The sequence below is a fragment of the Varanus komodoensis genome, unplaced genomic scaffold, assembly GCF_004798865.1.
Source record: "Varanus komodoensis strain SLA01 unplaced genomic scaffold, ASM479886v1 scaffold27, whole genome shotgun sequence".
NCBI classification, from domain to species: domain Eukaryota; kingdom Metazoa; phylum Chordata; class Lepidosauria; order Squamata; family Varanidae; genus Varanus; species Varanus komodoensis.
The window spans coordinates 9,981,891-9,999,171 of record NW_025335701.1 but is presented as its reverse complement, the minus strand read 5'-3'; the positions used below and the strand labels follow the sequence as shown (position 1 = coordinate 9,999,171).

The 17,281-nt window shown below is 50.9% G+C and overlaps 1 protein-coding gene across 2 annotated transcripts; it reads left to right on the top strand.

The window, feature by feature from the left end:
* The first annotated feature begins 1,091 nt into the window (after positions 1–1,091).
* LOC123025480 (adhesion G-protein coupled receptor G1-like) lies at positions 1,092–17,239 on the top strand. 2 transcript variants are annotated; one of them, XM_044434231.1, is made up of 6 exons: positions 1,092–1,208; positions 2,317–2,504; positions 12,177–12,385; positions 13,096–13,551; positions 15,134–15,281; positions 17,036–17,239. In XM_044434231.1, exons 3-6 carry the CDS (start codon positions 12,346–12,348, stop codon positions 17,211–17,213), a joined length of 822 nt encoding a protein of 273 aa, XP_044290166.1. In that variant the 5' UTR covers positions 1,092–1,208; positions 2,317–2,504; positions 12,177–12,345; the 3' UTR covers positions 17,214–17,239. The 2 variants fall into 2 exon arrangements, with proteins under 2 accessions (XP_044290166.1, XP_044290165.1); XM_044434230.1 differs by lacking the exon at positions 1,092–1,208 and having other exon boundaries at positions 2,032–2,504.
* The last annotated feature ends 42 nt before the right edge of the window (positions 17,240–17,281 follow it).

Genomic DNA, 17,281 nt, shown 5'->3' with positions numbered 1-17,281 from the left:
TGCCTGCTCTTTTCAGAATTGCACAAATTTGGCATAGTTTAAATACCTCATAATGTGGTAATACAACGCCTGGCCTCAAAAAGGTAGCGGATGGCTCCCAGAACCGCAATTTCCCCACAAATAGTAGCAAAAAGGATCAAGAGCTTTGTAGCTCCTCCTTGATCACCGGGAGAAAAAGGAAAAGAACATAGTTAAAATTTGTGCAGTGAATATGTTTTGGCATGCATGTGAGGGATGAAGTGGTAAACTGTGTTTTTCTTTCCCTTTTTCAAAATGGATGTTTTTATACTAGCTGTCCCTGGAGGCACTGGACTGGGGATGATGGAGGTTGTAGTCCAAGTATCTGGAAGGCACTTAAGTAGGGAAAGCTGCAGATCTGGATAGAGGTTCCCATCTAGTTAGCAATTGTGTGAGAAGGGAAATTTCATCAGTGTCGCCATCCCAGGGATGGAGAGAAGCTGCAACTGCCAAACTTCCCTCAACCGTAGAAGCCGTAAAGAGGCAGGAACCTTGTGCAGGCATTTGGTCACAGACGGGCACGTCATCTCGGGCCGATGGCTGAGTCACACACCCGCCCCGGCCGTCGGCTGTTACGGTGCAAATGGCCCTGCTTGCTGCCTGCCGCCGCTGCATGTTTCGACTGCATGTTTCGACTGCACGTGCTCGGAAGCAGCACAGCCTGTGTGGATGCTGCCGCCACTGATGCCGCTGCTTGTTGCAGAAAGCCGACCGCCTTTCTCAGGAGACGGCAGGAGTCACGAGAGGCACATTCCGGAGCAGGAATGGGCCAACAGGCCAGGTTCCCTGGGTTCCTCAGGCACCGTCTTGTTCCTCCCACCCCCAACTCCTGTTCCACATCTGCAGTCGCTTCCTGCACTGCATAAGCAGGAAAACGGAGCAATTTCCATATTGTCCAATTATACAAGAAGCACATCTTTCAAAATAACTGCCTAGCACTGTCCGGTCAATGGAAACTTGTACCACAGTTTATTTTGAGTCTGTAAAGGGCCACAAGAAATTGTGGCTTTTGAACAAGAAAAAGCCAGAAGCCGCATCTTGCACCTTTTCCTTTAGCCTCATGCAAAACCCTGATGACGAGGGCCCTGTGCACCACCGATTCTGGCCATACAGCTCATGCGAAAAGAGCAGATGCGCTCCAGAAAAGACAACTGCGGAGTCAGTCAGTGCCAGACACTAAGGAAGCCGGGGTAAGCCACATGCTCGGCTCTTGCCTCAGTCTCTGGCTCTGCTGCTCATTTTGACCCTGTTTGCAAGCAAGCAGCGCTGGCAGCCTCGTCACTGGGAGTGCAGGAGAGGCTCAGCCCCTGGGCCGCTTGAGGAGAAGGCCCCGCCGGGCGTGGGGGCAGCCCAGCCCTCTCCCTCTTTCCCAAGCAGCGAGCTAGTTTACTGCGAAGAGGGAGCCTCTTCGGAAGTGGCTGATGCAGAATGGGGAGAGGGCAGAGGAGCCGCTCCCAAGGCAGGGCTGGCGCCGGGCGCACACGCGTGCGCGCACATGCTTAAGCAAGCTTCAGGAATCGCTCGGCCACCTCCTGCCCCTCTGTCGCCATCGTCTTCGCATGGCCCTTCCGAGAGGAGGATGGACGCTGTCAAAGGCAGGAAGGGGCAGGCGGGAAGCCCTCTTCACACGAATGTCCCCCGTGCCCCCACTTATCCCCTGCCTCGGGGGCACTCCGTGTTCTCTTCCCTCCTCTGACTCAACAGGGACTTTTTATGGCCTATTGTTCTCAGGGCAGCCAGTGGAGGCTGTGGACACATGTGCTGCTTAGCAGCAGAGCGTGTTCTAAATATACTTGGGAACAGCGCTCTCCGGGTGGAGATAACGCCGTTTGTTCTGTCATGAGGAGGAGGAAGAGCGGCGTTCCGGGATATGGGACTATGAAAAAACTGGCATCTTGGCCTAGTGGATTCTCTCAGGAGGAAGACTTGCCGGGTCTGACTCTCCAAGATAAGGCTGCCCTCTTGCGCAAGCCTTCGTGTGGGCGTGAGCACGCTCCTGGGGCTGTGAGTTCTGAGCACATTTCAACCCTCCCAGCCGTTCCTACATGCAGGGAAGCGTCCAGAAACAAGGAACCAGCGAGAGAATGCTCTCTTTTGGTTCCTGGCAGCGGTCAGTGGCACACGTGAGCTCCGTAGGGGAGCTCCTTGGGGCGAAGAGTTGGGCGTTCCAAGACGTCTGCCCTTAACACCGGCCCACTTGCCCTGCTGTTCCTTAAACCTCCCACTGGCCAGAGAGCCTACTTAATTTAACCTGCTGAATGCCTGCCAACCAGCGTGGTCTTATGTCCTACTTTCCAGACAACAGTCCTCAGCTTGGAAGCATCTTTTCTTGGAAAGGTTAAGGCGTTGCCCCATTGAACGGAAGGCAAAGAACCCTCCAGAGGAAGAGCACGACGGACCTGGCTGGCGCCATCAAGACTTGAGCCCCGGGGAAGTGGACGGAAGAGGCACGTGGGTCCCAGGTGCAGCAGCTTCTTTATGGCAAGGTACATTCTATTTCCATTCTGTTTCCAGGAATTGCGTATAAATCGGTGTTTATCCATCTAGATTTGCACGGGCAAAACGTTTATGCAAAATCCCAGTCTGTGTCTGTCTGTACCTTTTGTGTGCGAGTGTGTTTGTTGGGTGACGTGTTACATTTCCATGCTGGGGCCAATTGGTAAACAGATATGGGCATACTGGGAAGGTCCATACCTGAGTGGAAGTGCGTGTTGCTGGTACAAAGCTGGCCTGGGGTGGCATCCCTTGTATCTCCAGGGAGGGAGGGGAAGGACCACTTCCCTGAGACGCTGGCGAGATGCTGTGACAGAGTGCGGAGCAACGGCGCAGAATCTCTCTCAGCCAGTGGGCCAGGCTCCATTTCGGAGACCCCTGAGGGACCGCCTTCCATAGGAGCAGGGCTGGAGGCAAAGCGCTGGAGCACAAGGGCGAAAAGGGGTGAGAGACCCAAGCACGAGGATATCCAAGAATGTCAAGAATATCAGGGCAGGGGCTAATTATACCAAAGCCCTAGGCAAGGCATGAAGACCTCCTGGAATGCGGAAAAACGTTGCCAGAGCTGGGAGACTGCCGAAGAAAGGAGGGGCCTGTCCAGGCGAAGTGTTTGTGATCATCTGCAGGACCCGGTGGCGGAAGGGGGAGCTCAGCTGGTCTGTCTTGTGTGAGGTGGCTGCTGTGTTTGAGCAGAGAACGGGGTTCAGGGGAGCAGGTTGAGGCTTTGGGTTAGCCCCCATCACAGGCCGGGCCAAGATCCTTTGGCTTCACCAGTTTCCCTTCCCTTCGAACTGGGGTGGGGAGGGCTTCTTGCGTAACTCCCGTGCTCCTCGACAGGGCTTCTTGTCGGGTTCGTGGCAGTGTTTGTTCTTCCTTCGCAACTTCGCAACTTCGCAACAGGTTGTTTTCTCCTTTCCCAGAAATGAGTGGCCGTTGGTGTCCGTCTGTCCATCCGTCTGTCCATCCCCTGGTAGAAAATAAAAATCAATGCTGTACTGAGCGTGATGGGGGTCCCTCTGCCTGAGCAGACCTCTCACCCACAGAGACCTCCCCCCAGAATCTGCTCAGCTCCCATCAAAACTGGGCCAAGACATCTTGCTGCCTTAGTTCAAGCTTGGAAAGCACCTTTCCCCACGTAGGAAGAGGTCGCCCATGAAACTGGCGGAAGGGCCCGTTGCTCAAGGCAAGCCCTGCCCAGCCTGGTGTCCACCTGGGGTGTTAGACTACAACTCCCAGGAGTCTGCTGGCTCTGCTGTCGGGGGGGTGGTGGTGGTGGTGAGTCACTAAAGGGAGCCGAGGTCTCAAGCAGCTGCGTGGGGCACCAGCACAACAGACAGAAGGCTTTTCTTTTACCTGCCAAACTCCAGGCTCAATTGTGGTTCACCCCAAGCAATAAAAAAGCATGAAAATTGGTGCATACACTGGCGCGGGCCTTTGTCTGTGCAGCCACATGATTTGCAAGGAAAGGTTTCCAAGATAATGCATTTTGGGTTGCTTTTACTCAGGTACATTGTTTCTTTAGTATATATCTTATAGACTGTGTGTTTCCAAAAATGTACATTTTTGGGCGGAGAACTCTGTTGCGGAATTCGGAAGGGTGCGACGCTGCTGGAGGACTGGGTGTCTGTTCCCACTTTGGTGCCAGCCAGCATGGACCGCGGCCGGGGGTGGTCGGCGCTGCAGTCCAGCAACGGTACAAGGGCCACATTCTCCGCTTCTTGCCCAAACTGGGAAGCAGAGGTGGTCCCCGACTGCAGAGTGGGACTTTTCGCAACCCCACCTGGAGTTGCCAGGGGTGGAAACTGACCTCCTCGTTTCAGCTGCCCTGGCGCCCGGGCTCTTGCCCTCTTGCCTGGATTGAGTCGGGGAATGGAAAGTGCCTCGCTGCTGCAGGGCTCGCGCCCGTTCTGCTCTTGCAAACCTGCTCGGGTTCCACTTGCAAAGGTCAGGCGGAACCACGGCCGGGGGGATGGGCGCTGCTTTCACCTGTCTTGCAGGCTCGGAGGCAGCCCACTTCCGATGAGGCTTCCTCTGCTTCGCTCTGCCACTCTTTGTGTCACGTTCTGCCTGACGGGTGCGCCATCTGTGGGTGCTGCCTAAGGGGAACTTGGAAGGAGTGTCTTTGTCATGCTGCTTTTCTGCTCTCCTCCTCCTCTTCGACCCAGAAGGTCTTTCAGACTCCTTGACATGCCGCAGCAGCTGTGCAGGCACTCCGTCGTTATCCCACGCTCAGGTCTGGCCAGCGGCGGAATGGGGGAGACCCCCATTCTGGGATGCCAGCCCTGACGCTTATCATCTCAGCCCTCTTGTGGGACAGCGGTCCTCCAGATGTGTAGGCCTGAGCATCCGTCACTCCCAGGGCCAGCCTGACCCTGTTGCTTGGTGGCCCTCGGGAGAGTCCATCTCTTGTAGCCCAGCTTTCCTTGTAGAGACTTTTGAAGAGGGACTCTTGGATCAATCGGCAGTGCTCCGGCCTGACCATGGGGCAGCAGGATGGCTCATTTGATTGATGTCTTGTGACTTGATTTCTTGGTTTGCTCTTCCACCTCTGGGTCTGCAAAAATATCCTGCCCTCCGCTTTGTCGCACTTCTGGGGAGAAACCCCCGCTTTGCATTTTCTCATCCATGGCGCAGCTTCACTTGTAGGAGCTTGCATTTTGAAATGTTATCACAAGAAAGCCCTGGAAGGGAAGGGAAGGGAAGTGGTCTTTTCCACCAAGTCATCTTCCTTCCAGCTTGCCGGCAATATCCATCATCAGACAGTGAATGTAGACCACAATTGCATAAGGCATGTGAGTCCACGTGGTTTTACGTGCGTTGCCGATCAGCCTGGGAAAAATACTGGTGGAAAAGACTGGGGTGGAGAATGAGCCTTATGATAGCTTCTGATCTGCTGGCTGACTGTGCAGTCCTCGATAAGGTTGCAGCTACAACCAGCACTGGATTTCCAGCAACAGCAAGAGCGCAGGGCGAAGCTGGGATCTTCTTGCTCTTGGCGGTGGCATCCCATGAACGGCTTCAGCAGTGCGTATTGCTGGAAGCATTCTGGTAGGTTGCTTTGCTTCCCCAGAATTGCTTCCCGAGGGGTGCACCGTGTTCCTCAGTAAACAACCGATCCCCCCAGGTTTAATAGACATGACACGTCACAGCAGGAACAAGGATGGTTCCTGAACCCAGTCATGGCATTTCACAGCGGTCAGTTTGGTCTTAAGAAACCATGGCTTGTTCTGTGGTTTCCCTGTACCATCATGGCTTGTTGTCTTGGCCCTGGTTTCCAAGGTTCTGGTATGTATCTACCACAGAGTCCCCTGGAGGGAGAGGGAGCGGCAGCAGCAGGAGCTGCTCTAGCCACCCAAGCTCCATGTGTGGACCAGTGAGAAGAGGCAGGTGACATAGGCACTTTTTTTTTTTGTATTTTTGTATTTAGTGGTAATTTATTATGTTCTATTGTATTTCAGTGTATCTTATTGTGTTGTAAGCCGCCCCGAGGCTTCGGCAAGGGGCGGCATAGAAATGTTATTAATAATAATAATAATAATAATAGGCAGGCAGTACTGGATGCCAGGTGCAGTGGCTGATGGGATAGATGCCAACAGTGGGAGGACTGAGTGGGAGGATGGAAATTATGATCACGTAAAGACAAGGTTTGCTTGCAGCTCACATTTTCGTGTAAAGAGGAAATCTTTGAAGTAACAGAGTTAACAGCAGAAGCTAGGACTAACAGAGGAAGAAGGTGCCCCGGTGTGTATGCCGAGAAGCGTATCTGTAGTGTGGAAGAAAGTTCAAAACTCTTGTACTTTGAGTCTTCAGCATCCAGTGCTTTAAATCAGCCTAACCCCTTTTGGTTGCATCAGATTACAGCTCCCCTCAGCCGTGCTAGTGTCTTCTAGTTGCACTGGATTACAGTGCCCATCAGCCCCAGCCCACTTAGCCAGTGGGTGAGAGATAATAGGAGAGGTTGTCCCCAGTTAGAGGTCATGTGAGCCACTCTTTTCAGGGGAGTATGCCGTTCAACACCCCCCCCCCCCCAGAAATCCTCTATCATTTCCCCTGGTCCTCTGGAGACTCCTTTCAGAAGAAGTCCATCATGGTGGTGGAATATCCCAAAGTTGAGAGGCCTTCACCATGTGCATGTCCAGCCTGTCCTTGAAGACCCGCACCGATGGGGCCTCAGTGACCTCCCGTGGAAGCCCCTTCCACACCCTCGGGGTCCCGACTGTCAGGAAGAGCTTCCTGGCATCCAAATGGATCCTTGGTTCCCTGAGCTTTGCTCTGTTGGAGCGCGTCCTGCCTTCCTCTGCAGAGGAGAACAGGTCTCTACCCATCTCCATGTGACATCCCCTCACATACCTGTATGTCACCAACAGATCCCCTCTGAGTCTCCTCCAGGCTGAAGAGACCCAGTTCCCTCAGTCTTGCCTCATACGGCATCCCCTGCAAACCGGCCACCAACCTTGTGGCCCTGTGCTGCACTGAGTCCAACCTGGCTAATCCTTCCTGTAATGAGGGGCCCAAAACTGAGCACAATACTCCAGTTGCGGGCGCACCAGAGTCGCATAGAGTGGTAGCAATCGTTTGAAATTGATTCCCATCAGAATCAGAAAGAGCAGAAAGAACAACGTTGGTGTTTCTCATGCCCGTAGCCCACATGTCAAGCTCAGGGTGGTGTAAATGGGTGTGGATTTCCCCTCCTTTCACAGCTGCTGTGCCCATGCTGATCTTGTGAGGTCAGAGAGCTTGGAAACAGCTGCCTCAGGGTTTCCCATGGCCTTGCTGATGATCGAGGATGCGAACTCACATTTCTTCAGCTGAAATCTAACATGCGTTTCGTTGCACTAACCTTGACGGGTTCATAGCACCATGAATATCCGCTGATCATAACTATCCGAATATCACACTATGTGCAACCTAGACAGAGCAATATGAGAACCGTGTGTGCTTCTGAGCATACCATGACTCCACTGAAACTGCAGCAGAGGCCTGGGAAACCCCCAGCGCCATCATCACAGCAACAAAAACGCTCCCGTGCAAGACCAAAAGACCCAGAAAAGTTTGGTTTCGGTCTGCTTTGACGGAAAAACCCCCGAAGATGTGAAAAATGGCATGTGCTGAACGAGCTCTTGCATCCAGAGCTCAAAGCCTTTGGGGAAATGGGTGCTTGCCGCAGTTCCAGTGCTACATGAGCAAAATTTTAAATGCAGCTCATAGTGCATTAGTGTCTCCTCCCTTTAAAGGGACCAGTTTTTGGCAGCCAGAAAATGGGGGAAGGATGCCCTTTTGTGCTTAGAGTCTCGGGAAACGTGGAAATTGTTCCTCACTCTCCAGGGAAAAAATGTTGCTCTTGCCACAAAGGGGGTGCACATCGCGCCACCCTCCTTTTGTGAGCAAAGGCTACCCTGGTCTCTCTTGACAGTTTGCCTTTTCACAGCTGTTGAGAAACCAAGGAGCAGCGGTCTTACTTGGAGTCTCTTCAGGGCAGTGCCCAGGGACTGTTCTTCCTACACCTTGGCAACAGGTATTTATCCCCCACTGCCGCTTCGGATTCCTGCAGTCAGGCACATGTGCATCACTGTGGTTCTGTCTGTCTGTCTGTCTGTCTTTCATTAATTCATTCTTTCTTTTGAAAACAAGCGGATAAAAGATCTAACAGCAGGGTGCCTCTCCTGCATTTCGGATGGCCAATCAGCTGCTGTCAGAACAGGGACAAAAACTTAAAATCAAGTTTGTGATCACTAATACAGAAAATGAACATATCTAAGTAATAAAACGTCATTGATTTTTTTATTATAAAAGAAGAGAGAGCAACATAAAACTACTGGGATATTTGACATTGCATTTGAGAAACTAACACATCAATATCTGGTTTGACGGAAGCAGTTGTAATTCTCATTGAGTTCTCAAGGTGCTCATCAGATATTCTGGTTCTAATTTTGCTCTTAATGTGCTTCATTCTTGAAAATAGTTGCTCACAAATGTAGGTGCTGCCAAAAATTGAAGACTTGAATAAGGCATGATTGTGAAGTGAGGGATACTTGTCTCTGAGAAGACAGGACCTCTGAAAGTCCATGATCAGCTTTTAAGTTGAATGTCAGATTGCATTCCGTTTGATGATTGGCAGGTAACATATTTATGTCGACTGAAAAAGGAGTTGCAAATATACCAAAAAAGTGATTATTTCCTGGAAATTTTGAAATCTGTTTTCAAATTCTTGTATCAAATCGAAAAGCAAGACTGCATATTTTTCGCTTTCCACAGGCCTGTGTTTAGCCAATGTGTCAAAATGTACAAAATTGTTTGCAAGAGTAGGTTGAATTAGTATTGATAATAGCTGTGTTTCACTTGCCAAATCACCATGAGCTCATGTAATGCCCAGTGGTGTCAGGTTGACTGTGTGCACTTGAAGATTTCACACTGAAAGATGCGCACTGCCTTAAACTGAAGCCACGCATGCACACAAATATTTTATGTGACTTTGCAACACAACATTGTCGTCTGCAAAGTTCACACTCTAGAACTGCATGATCAAGTTACAAAAAAATTGCAAAACAACTTATAAGGTTTTAAGTACGTTCATGATTTTGTGATGGGCAACATTCATAGCCACCTTGGGGCACATGCACCCCACGGGCTGCAGGTTGGACGCCCCTGGTGTAGGTCTTCGTTCTGCCACCCACACCAGCTTAAATCCTGACACCCAGGACCAGAGAGCAGAAGATCAGGTGACGGGTAGGACAAAGGAGAGGAACACCCAGTCCTGGGCCAGCCGTTCCTTAATCACAGTGTCTTGCCCTCTTACAAGCCATAAACCTCCCCGCAGATTGTCTGCTTCTTCAGAGGAAATGGCTCATTCTGGTAGCGCTTGTGGTTCTTTATTTGCTTTAGGTGGCACAATGGTTTTCCTGCCGTCAAACAGAAATTCCCCAGTTGGCACCCGATCACACAGTTTTGCTTTGCTTGGGTGCCTGCAGAATTGAGGTGAGGAAGAGGCAAATGACAGGTGCTTGGCTTCTCTGCAGCGAACGGCCTTTTCCCTGGGAACGTATCCTTGCTCCAAAAGCCAGAGATGGGGGAAGAAGCCCTTCCAGCTCAAGGGCTGAACTTTACTTCACACATCTTCTGGGGGTGGAGGGCACGTGCCATACAAGGTGGAGGGTTACACGAAACTGTTAACGAGTTACGGAGCCTTCGGAGAGATGCGCCAACTTTTCAGAAAGGGGAAAATGCAGCAAAGTTGGGGAAATGCTAAAGGTACAGACAGGGAAACCTGCAAAGCCTGGATGGGATCCCAGCCCTGATGTTCTGCACCCCTAAGCTCAAGGAACCAAGGCCCTGTATTTTTCAGTCTCGGTGGCATGTCCGGAAGGTTTGGGTGTCATTTCGCTTGGTTCCATGGGTTTTAAAAATAACGGTAGAAGTGTGGTACTCTGTTTGAGTTTTCAGAGAGCCGATTGCACAGCGACAGAGAAATAATTGGATAGTGATCATCCGAAATGGATACAAAACCCTTGAGAAACCTTGAGCATTGGTCACATTTTGCATTCCTGAAGGGTTCTTTCCCGGGGGAAGCAGGATGTTGTGTTACCAGCTCACACCCTCTTGGCACTGTTAGTGCCAGGGATGGGCGGCACAGCCCTCGCTTAGATGCATCGAGTGTGAAACTGAGTTCAAGGTGAGCATCTCACTTGGTGCGGATGGGGGAGACATTTGGATTCATGCAGAACAGGCTTCCATGGGAACTTCCTGGTTCATATGTTTCTGGGGCTGAAGCTTAGGGTCGCTGGAGAGCGCCAGACCTGTCCCTCTTCCCCAGATGTTATGCCAAAAGCTGCGATGGCTCACAGGGTTCCACCCGCTCCTGCATCTTGCCTCTCCACAGCAGCAGTGGCAGGTTGCTTTCCTTCCAGTTTTCGTGGGGAAGCTCCCTTGCATCTTTGGGATCAAACGGAAAAATAAGTCTGCGTTGGGCGATAGTTTTTGCCTAGAAATGGCACGATGATCGTAGAATCCTAGAATAGTAAAGCTGGAAGGGGCCATGAGGGCCGCTGCTGTTGCAGGACACCGATTCACGCCATCCCACTCAGAGGGCTGCCCAGTGTCTCTCTGGATGTCTCTGGTGTGATAAAGTTTCACAACTATGCTAGGCTGCTTTCAGGACAGGTGGCCAGGTGGCTGATGTGATTTCCAGCTGAACGTAAGCTGTGGTTTTCACCTTGCCAAGCCTGAGGCAGAGCCCAGCCCTCTTGGAGTCTCCCGGTGACCCTGGGATTCCCCCGAGGGCCACGCGCTTTTCCTACATCCAGGAGTTGTTTGGTGGTCCTTCCACCCTCCATGGCATTTTCCCTCATCTGAAAAGTCTGAAGGCATTTCTGAGGCTTCGTTGCTAGCAGTAGCAGCCTTGACTGCCATTTTGGGTAGAGAGGTGGGGTATGCCAAATAAATAAAAGTTTTAGGCTGCCTAAAGCTGGTATTTTGGCCTCACCCCCTTGGTCTTCAGCTCTGCAAAACCCTGGAACAGAACCCTGAAGAGCTTTTTAGAAACTGAATCGTCGCTTGGCTGAAAGCAGTCCCCCCCTGGTCCTATCCTCCTCAGAGACTTCTTCCTTATAAACGTTCCTTGGGCATTAAAGTCTTTGCATGGGGAGACCTTCTTTGGGTATCTTCTTCTGAGGGCGGAACCTGCCAGCAGGGCCTGCTTGGGAGTGGCCTCCTTGTGCACAAAGTATCCCCCCCTGTGAGAGCTATAGTGTTGCTGTACCTCTGGAAGCAGGCCAGGCCCATTCTGTTCCAGCAAGCCTTGGGATGGCCAGGCGTTCCTCCTGGCTGCGCCATTTAATAAGCTTTTCCGCTGCAGCCAGCCATTTGTCTGCTGGGAGATTCACTTTGAACAGTCCGTCAGTTGATGCATTATTGTAATGGCCTTCCAGAGAGCTGATTCTAGTGAGCAGCTTTCAAACAAACAAACAAACATAAAGAATGCTTTTTCAGTGGAAGCCAAAATTTTGGAGCTGTTTTTCTGATAGTTCGGGTCTCCCTGCAGTTTTTGGTGAGACACCCACCCAAATTTTTAGGCGATGCCTTTCACGATGTGGGGAGAATGTAAATTGTGTGTGTGTGTGTGGGCACACGCAAAAGAGCAAGAAATGGGGTGGGTGGGGAAACAGGTAGCAGCTTTGAAAAATTAGTAAATGTGGGGTTTGCCACACCACAAATACTCTGAAAACGGATGCAGCTTCCGATAGTAGGTTTGCTTTCCCCGATATGGCATTATTTCATTGGGTCTGTTTGTTGACTTTTACTACAATGTTGTCTTTTTGGTGTAGATTAGATTCTCTGCCTTGGTCAGTTTGGGATTTTATTTTGTCTGGCTCCGTTTCTAAATAGGTGGCGCATTGCAAGAGCTGGTGGAGGAGTATGGAGTCCATGGCATCAGCTCCCCTTCGATCCATTTTGTCCTGCTGTGTGGACACTGCAGAGCCCCTCTTGCACATTTTTGGGCAGGTTGCAAACACCTAAGATAATCAGATGCAATATAAATGGTTAAAACGATAAGAAAAGTGCTTAATTTTTACTGGATTGTGCCATAAAACTCCCAAGACCAGAATTTTAAAGTAGGGAAGCAATTCTCGGACCAGTAACTCTTAACCCCCATTCCTTCTCTTTTGCAGAAATGGAAAGGTGGCGTTTTAGCATCCATCAAAATCTGCTGCTACTTCGGAGCTGAACAGGAGACAAACATTCATGGGGTTAGAGAAGGACATTTGAAGGTGCCTTCTTACTGCATAAGATCTTGATTGCAAATAAGACTTCTGCAGAAGAGCAAGTGAACCACCAAGAATGCTGTTCTTCTTGTCCCATTTCCTTTTCCTGCTGCAAGGTAATGTAACATGTTTTTTGCCTCTATTTGGAGTGTGCCATTGCCCACTTTGGCCTCTGTAATTATATTGCTCCTTGCATTAAGTATACTGCAGCCTTTCCCAACCAGGTGCCCTCCAGAAGTTTCGGACTCTGCTCCTGACAGAGATAGAAACAGAGAAACAGAGCGAGTCAGAAGGGGCCTCCCAGGCCATCTAGTCTGACCTCCGGCACCAGCCGGCTCCGCTCACGACATACCCACCATGTGCATTATGGGGCATGTCTTCCTTCCTTCCTTCCTTCCTTCCTTCCTTCCTTCCTTCCTTCCTTTATTTATTTAAAACATTTCTGTGCCGCCCCCATCACAACAAAGCCTCGGGGCGGCTCACAACATATATAAAATACAATCAATAATTTAAAAACTGGTACCATCTCGGCTATATATTAAGCACCTGGGAGGCGTCAGCTTGCCCACCCTCGTGCTTCCTTAACTCTTTGCTGCTAATGTGCAATGTGGGAAAAACTCTCCCGCATGCCGATGGATCTAACAGAGTCACTAGGAATGCTGACTGATGTAATGTTCTAACTCAGAATCTCTTTGGATGACCTTGATGACGGAACACACCTATTTTAATGATGCATTTGATCGGTGCAAAGATTTCTGGGCTGCAGGGTGTTCCTCCAGGGCCTGACATCACGCCACGTTTTGTTTTGGGCCTGTGTGCAACACAGGTATTTGTGGCAGCGGCAGGCACGGAGAAGACTTCAGGTTTTGCGCTGAGCGGATGCAAACGGAAAAAGGCCACCTCCGCTACAAGAGCCAGGAGAACGCAATCAGTATAGCAAACAGCGCGTCCGAACTGGCAGTGAGTGCGCCGTTCTCACCAGAACGTCAGCAGAACACCAATATTTCGGAATCCAGGACGTGGCCCCTGCCAGAACTCCCGGGCAGCTATCGCTTCTGTGTCTACTGGTTTCAGCATGCACGCATTTTCATGCTCAGCTACGGCAGCACCAAAAATTACACCTTGAGTAAAGGCGCTGCTTATTTCCTCAATTCTCCCAACATAAGTGGAGAAGCAACAGAAGGAGGCACCCGCCTGCTGTTCAATGTCTCTTATGCCTTCGACAAAGGCTGGCAGAACAAATCCCTTCCCAGCTCGTCAGCCTACTTCTTCCGCTTCACAGGTGAGTTCTGCATTTTGGAATACAGAGTTGTGCAAAGGAAAGAGTGCAGCTATTGTGGCCTCTGGACCATATTTGCTTGGTGGGGGGTCCTTTCCTGGGCACCCAGATCTGTGTGCAGGGCTGGTGTTACATGGGGAAGACCTGTTGCCCTGTGAGGAAGAAGAGGGCACGTTTGCCGTGAGATTTGAGTAGTCCTGGGACGGGAAGCGAAAGCGGGAGCGAGCAATTCCAGGGAAAGCAATCTGGACATGATGAGATGCTTCAGAAGGAATGTTACTGATTTTATTTATTCGAAATATTTACTTTATTTAAGTGAAGTAAAATTTGTAGGCCATCTGTTACAAAATTCTGTATGGGGCAGGATACAACCGTGCCATTCATAGTGCAAAAGGTGTTCCTTGGTGGATATTTGGTTCTCCCTGTGTTGAAAGGGGAAAACCTGCTGGAGTTGTGTGTCTGGAGTTGTTCAGGCAAGAGCTGTCGTGGGCAAGCGTGTACGCAACAGAAAGACTTGGCAATGCTTGCCTGGTGGCCTTTTGTTTTGGAACGGCCCATCAGAGAAAGCAAAATAGTAATGCAACAGGGAGGCATCGCTGAAGTAATGAACACCAGTGATAAGGTACCACTCCTTGGCCAAAAGGTTCCATCAGGATTGGTCCCGTTGGCTGAGGGGTGTTAGGAGCCCAGCACATCTGGAGGGCACCAGGTTGGGGAAAGCTGTCCCAGAATCAGACACTGCTCTGCAGTCTCGGGAAAGGATTTCCTTGCAGGCTGCCTGTCTGAAGCGGGGCTGAACTTGCCCGTTTACTGTGCTTGATGATTGTATCCTGGGTGCAGAGCCATGTGCCAGAGCTGGGTGGACTTGGGATCTGTGGGATTTCTTTTTAAAACTAGAGCTTCCTGGCCAGGTAATCCAAGCCGAATGGAAAATGCGGGTAGCGGGGAAATAGTTCCATCCTGTACCGCTCGAGACATGCATTCCTCGTCATTCCAAAATGATAATATAAAATAAACCTCTGCGTCTGAGGTCCTAGAGCTGAGGGACTCTAACACAAAGCTGTCAAAGAGGCTGGTCTGAGGGCACACAGCCTGGGCGAGGCAGCCAAGAAATGCGCCCATTTTACACTGAGGTTAAAGAGGTGTGACAAGAGCACAGACAGACCTGGCACAGTTTATTAAAAAAAAAAGCAGAACCAACCACTTTCCATTTTAGTTCCTTTTGTTAAATTATTGAGAGGCAGAAATGGATGCTCAGCAATTCACCAGGAGAACCACTAGTTAATCAGAAATTATGCCGCTGTGTGGGGCATCGAGGCCCTGACCCCTTGGCCGCCGGAAATCCTGCCGAGTCCCTTCGCTGTTCCTGAGAGTTCACTGGGGTGGATCGCACTTGTAAACCTGCCTTTGCAAGCATGAGAACTAGAAACCCTCTTCTGAAAATTGAAAGTGGAGATTCCTGGGTTGCTGACTGGGCTTTCCACTGCCATTTGCTGCTTGCATGAGAGTGCGATGGAATCAGGTTGTCCTGCAGTAACCAGCATCGAAAACCTTCTTGCGGTTCCTTCCTCGCTTTGTGCAATAGATTCTGGAAAGAGGAGGCAAGAAAGCAAATCTGACCAAAGAAGTGATGTGGAAAGCGAGTTCAGAATCGCAGAAGCAAAGCTGAAGGACTTGGAAATGGCCAGGAGGCTGCCCAGACATGGGCAGAGCCACAACGAAAGCCCGTTCGTGTGAGTGTTTGTCATTTGCGTTCTTGGCCAAAGGGGCCACAGTTGTTTCTCGGCTGCAAGGCAGGGGTGCTTGGTGTTGTACGAAGGAAAGGAGCTGCAGGAAGTATTTGCGTGCATGCTTTGGCCCAAGGGGCTGAAGTCAATGAATCAATCGATCACTCACTCACTCACTCACAAATAGAAGAGTGAGGCACCATGCACTTTCAAAGCACGCGTGACTAAGCGTGCATGCCATGGCTGCAAACACTGGAAGGCAAGAAAGCTGGCCCGGCCCAGCCTCTGCTTAGGTTCCTTCCTAGGGGCCCAGGCCCTGCAGCTCATCTCTTCTGCCTGCAGGCCCCCTGCTGTTCAGCTGCTGCTACTGCAGCCACAAATATTTTGTGAGTCTCTTATAAGCAAACCTGGGGCTTGCGTGTTGCTTTCTCGGGATTCTAAACATTTCAGGCTACGGCAGGGGCAGATGGTATGAATGAGGCTGTCCTTCAACCTTCATTTGTGGGATTTTGCAGGGGGTCCAGAGACTGCCGGGAATTGTGGTCCAACACACCTGGAAAGGTGTCTATATCAGGAAGGCTGCAATGTGCAAAAACTCAGAAATAACCCCACACCCCTTTTATTTATTTATTTGAAGTTTTTCTATGCCGTCCCATTACTAAAAGTCTCTGAACGGCGTACAGAGGACAAAAAACCAAAAAAACCAAGAGCAAAAACCATAACAACAGCGAGCAACACACTGCATCCAATAAATAACGATAAAAAGAAGGATAAAACCAATTAATTGTTAAAATACTGGGAGAAAAAAGGTCTTTGCCTGATGCCGAAAAGAGTAGAGCAACGGCACCAGGTGAGCCTCCCTGGGGAGCGTATTCCACAGTCGGGGCGCCACTGCTGAAAAGCCCCTTCTCCGAGTAGCTACCCTCCTCATTTCCTTCAAAGAGGGTTCCTGGAGAAGGACCCCTGCCTCTGATCTCAAGGGGCGGGCGGCACATAGGGAAGAAGGTGCTCCTTCAGGTATCCAGCACCCAAGCCATTTAGGGCCTTATAGGTCATCACCAACACCTTAAATTGGGCCCAGACTTCAATTGGAAGCCAGTGTAAGTGATATAGGACCAGCGTGATATGGGAGTGCCCGCCAGTCCCCGTTAATAACCCGGCAGCTCTTTTCTGGGCCAAATGAAGTATCCGGACTGTCTTCACGGGCAGCCCCACGTAGAGTGTGTTGCAGTAGTCCAAACGGGAGGTTGCCAGAGCATGGGTCACCATTGCCAGGCACTGCTCATCCAGATAGGGGTGCAGCTGATGGACCAGCTGAAGCTGAAGAATAGCGCTCCTCGCCACTGCCAGTACCTGATGTTCTGGGAACAGGTCAGGGTCAAGGAGCACTCCCAAGCTGCATACCTGTCCTTTAGAGGGAGTCCAGAACAGGGCAGAAATCACTCACCTGGAAGGCTGAACCAGCTACCAACAGGACCTCCGTCTTGTCAGGATTAAGCCTCAATTTATTGGCCCCCATCCCGTCCAGGACCCTGGCCACACACCAGTTAAGGGCTGACTAGTCCCTTTGCCATCAGTATTCACAGAGATGTCTGGTGAGCCAAATTGTTTTTGCGTCTACTAGTGCCGTTGGCTCCAGTCTCCACATCAGGTCCTCTCCTCAGGTTGGCAGGAGTCTGGGCTACGTCCAGGGAGCTAGAAAGCAGCTCTGTGTGGTCCACAATTGCTTCAGCCCGACTCAGTTTCCCCCTTCTCAACAGGGCTCTCCAGCACTTGGAGTCTGCATTGGGAGCCATGGAGTTCCAGGGGCAGAACAAGAGTTTTGGGGAAGGAGCCCTGCTGCGCGCCAGCATCTGGAAGGTCCCCTCCCGCGGTCCTCACGAGCTGCTCGTCAGGTCTCAGCTGCAGGTGAGTGCGGTGGAATCCGCAAGGAGCTGAGCTAGCCAGAGAAGGCCTGAACCATAAAGCATCACGCCGTCCTTCGGAAAAGCGACACAGAGTCTGGG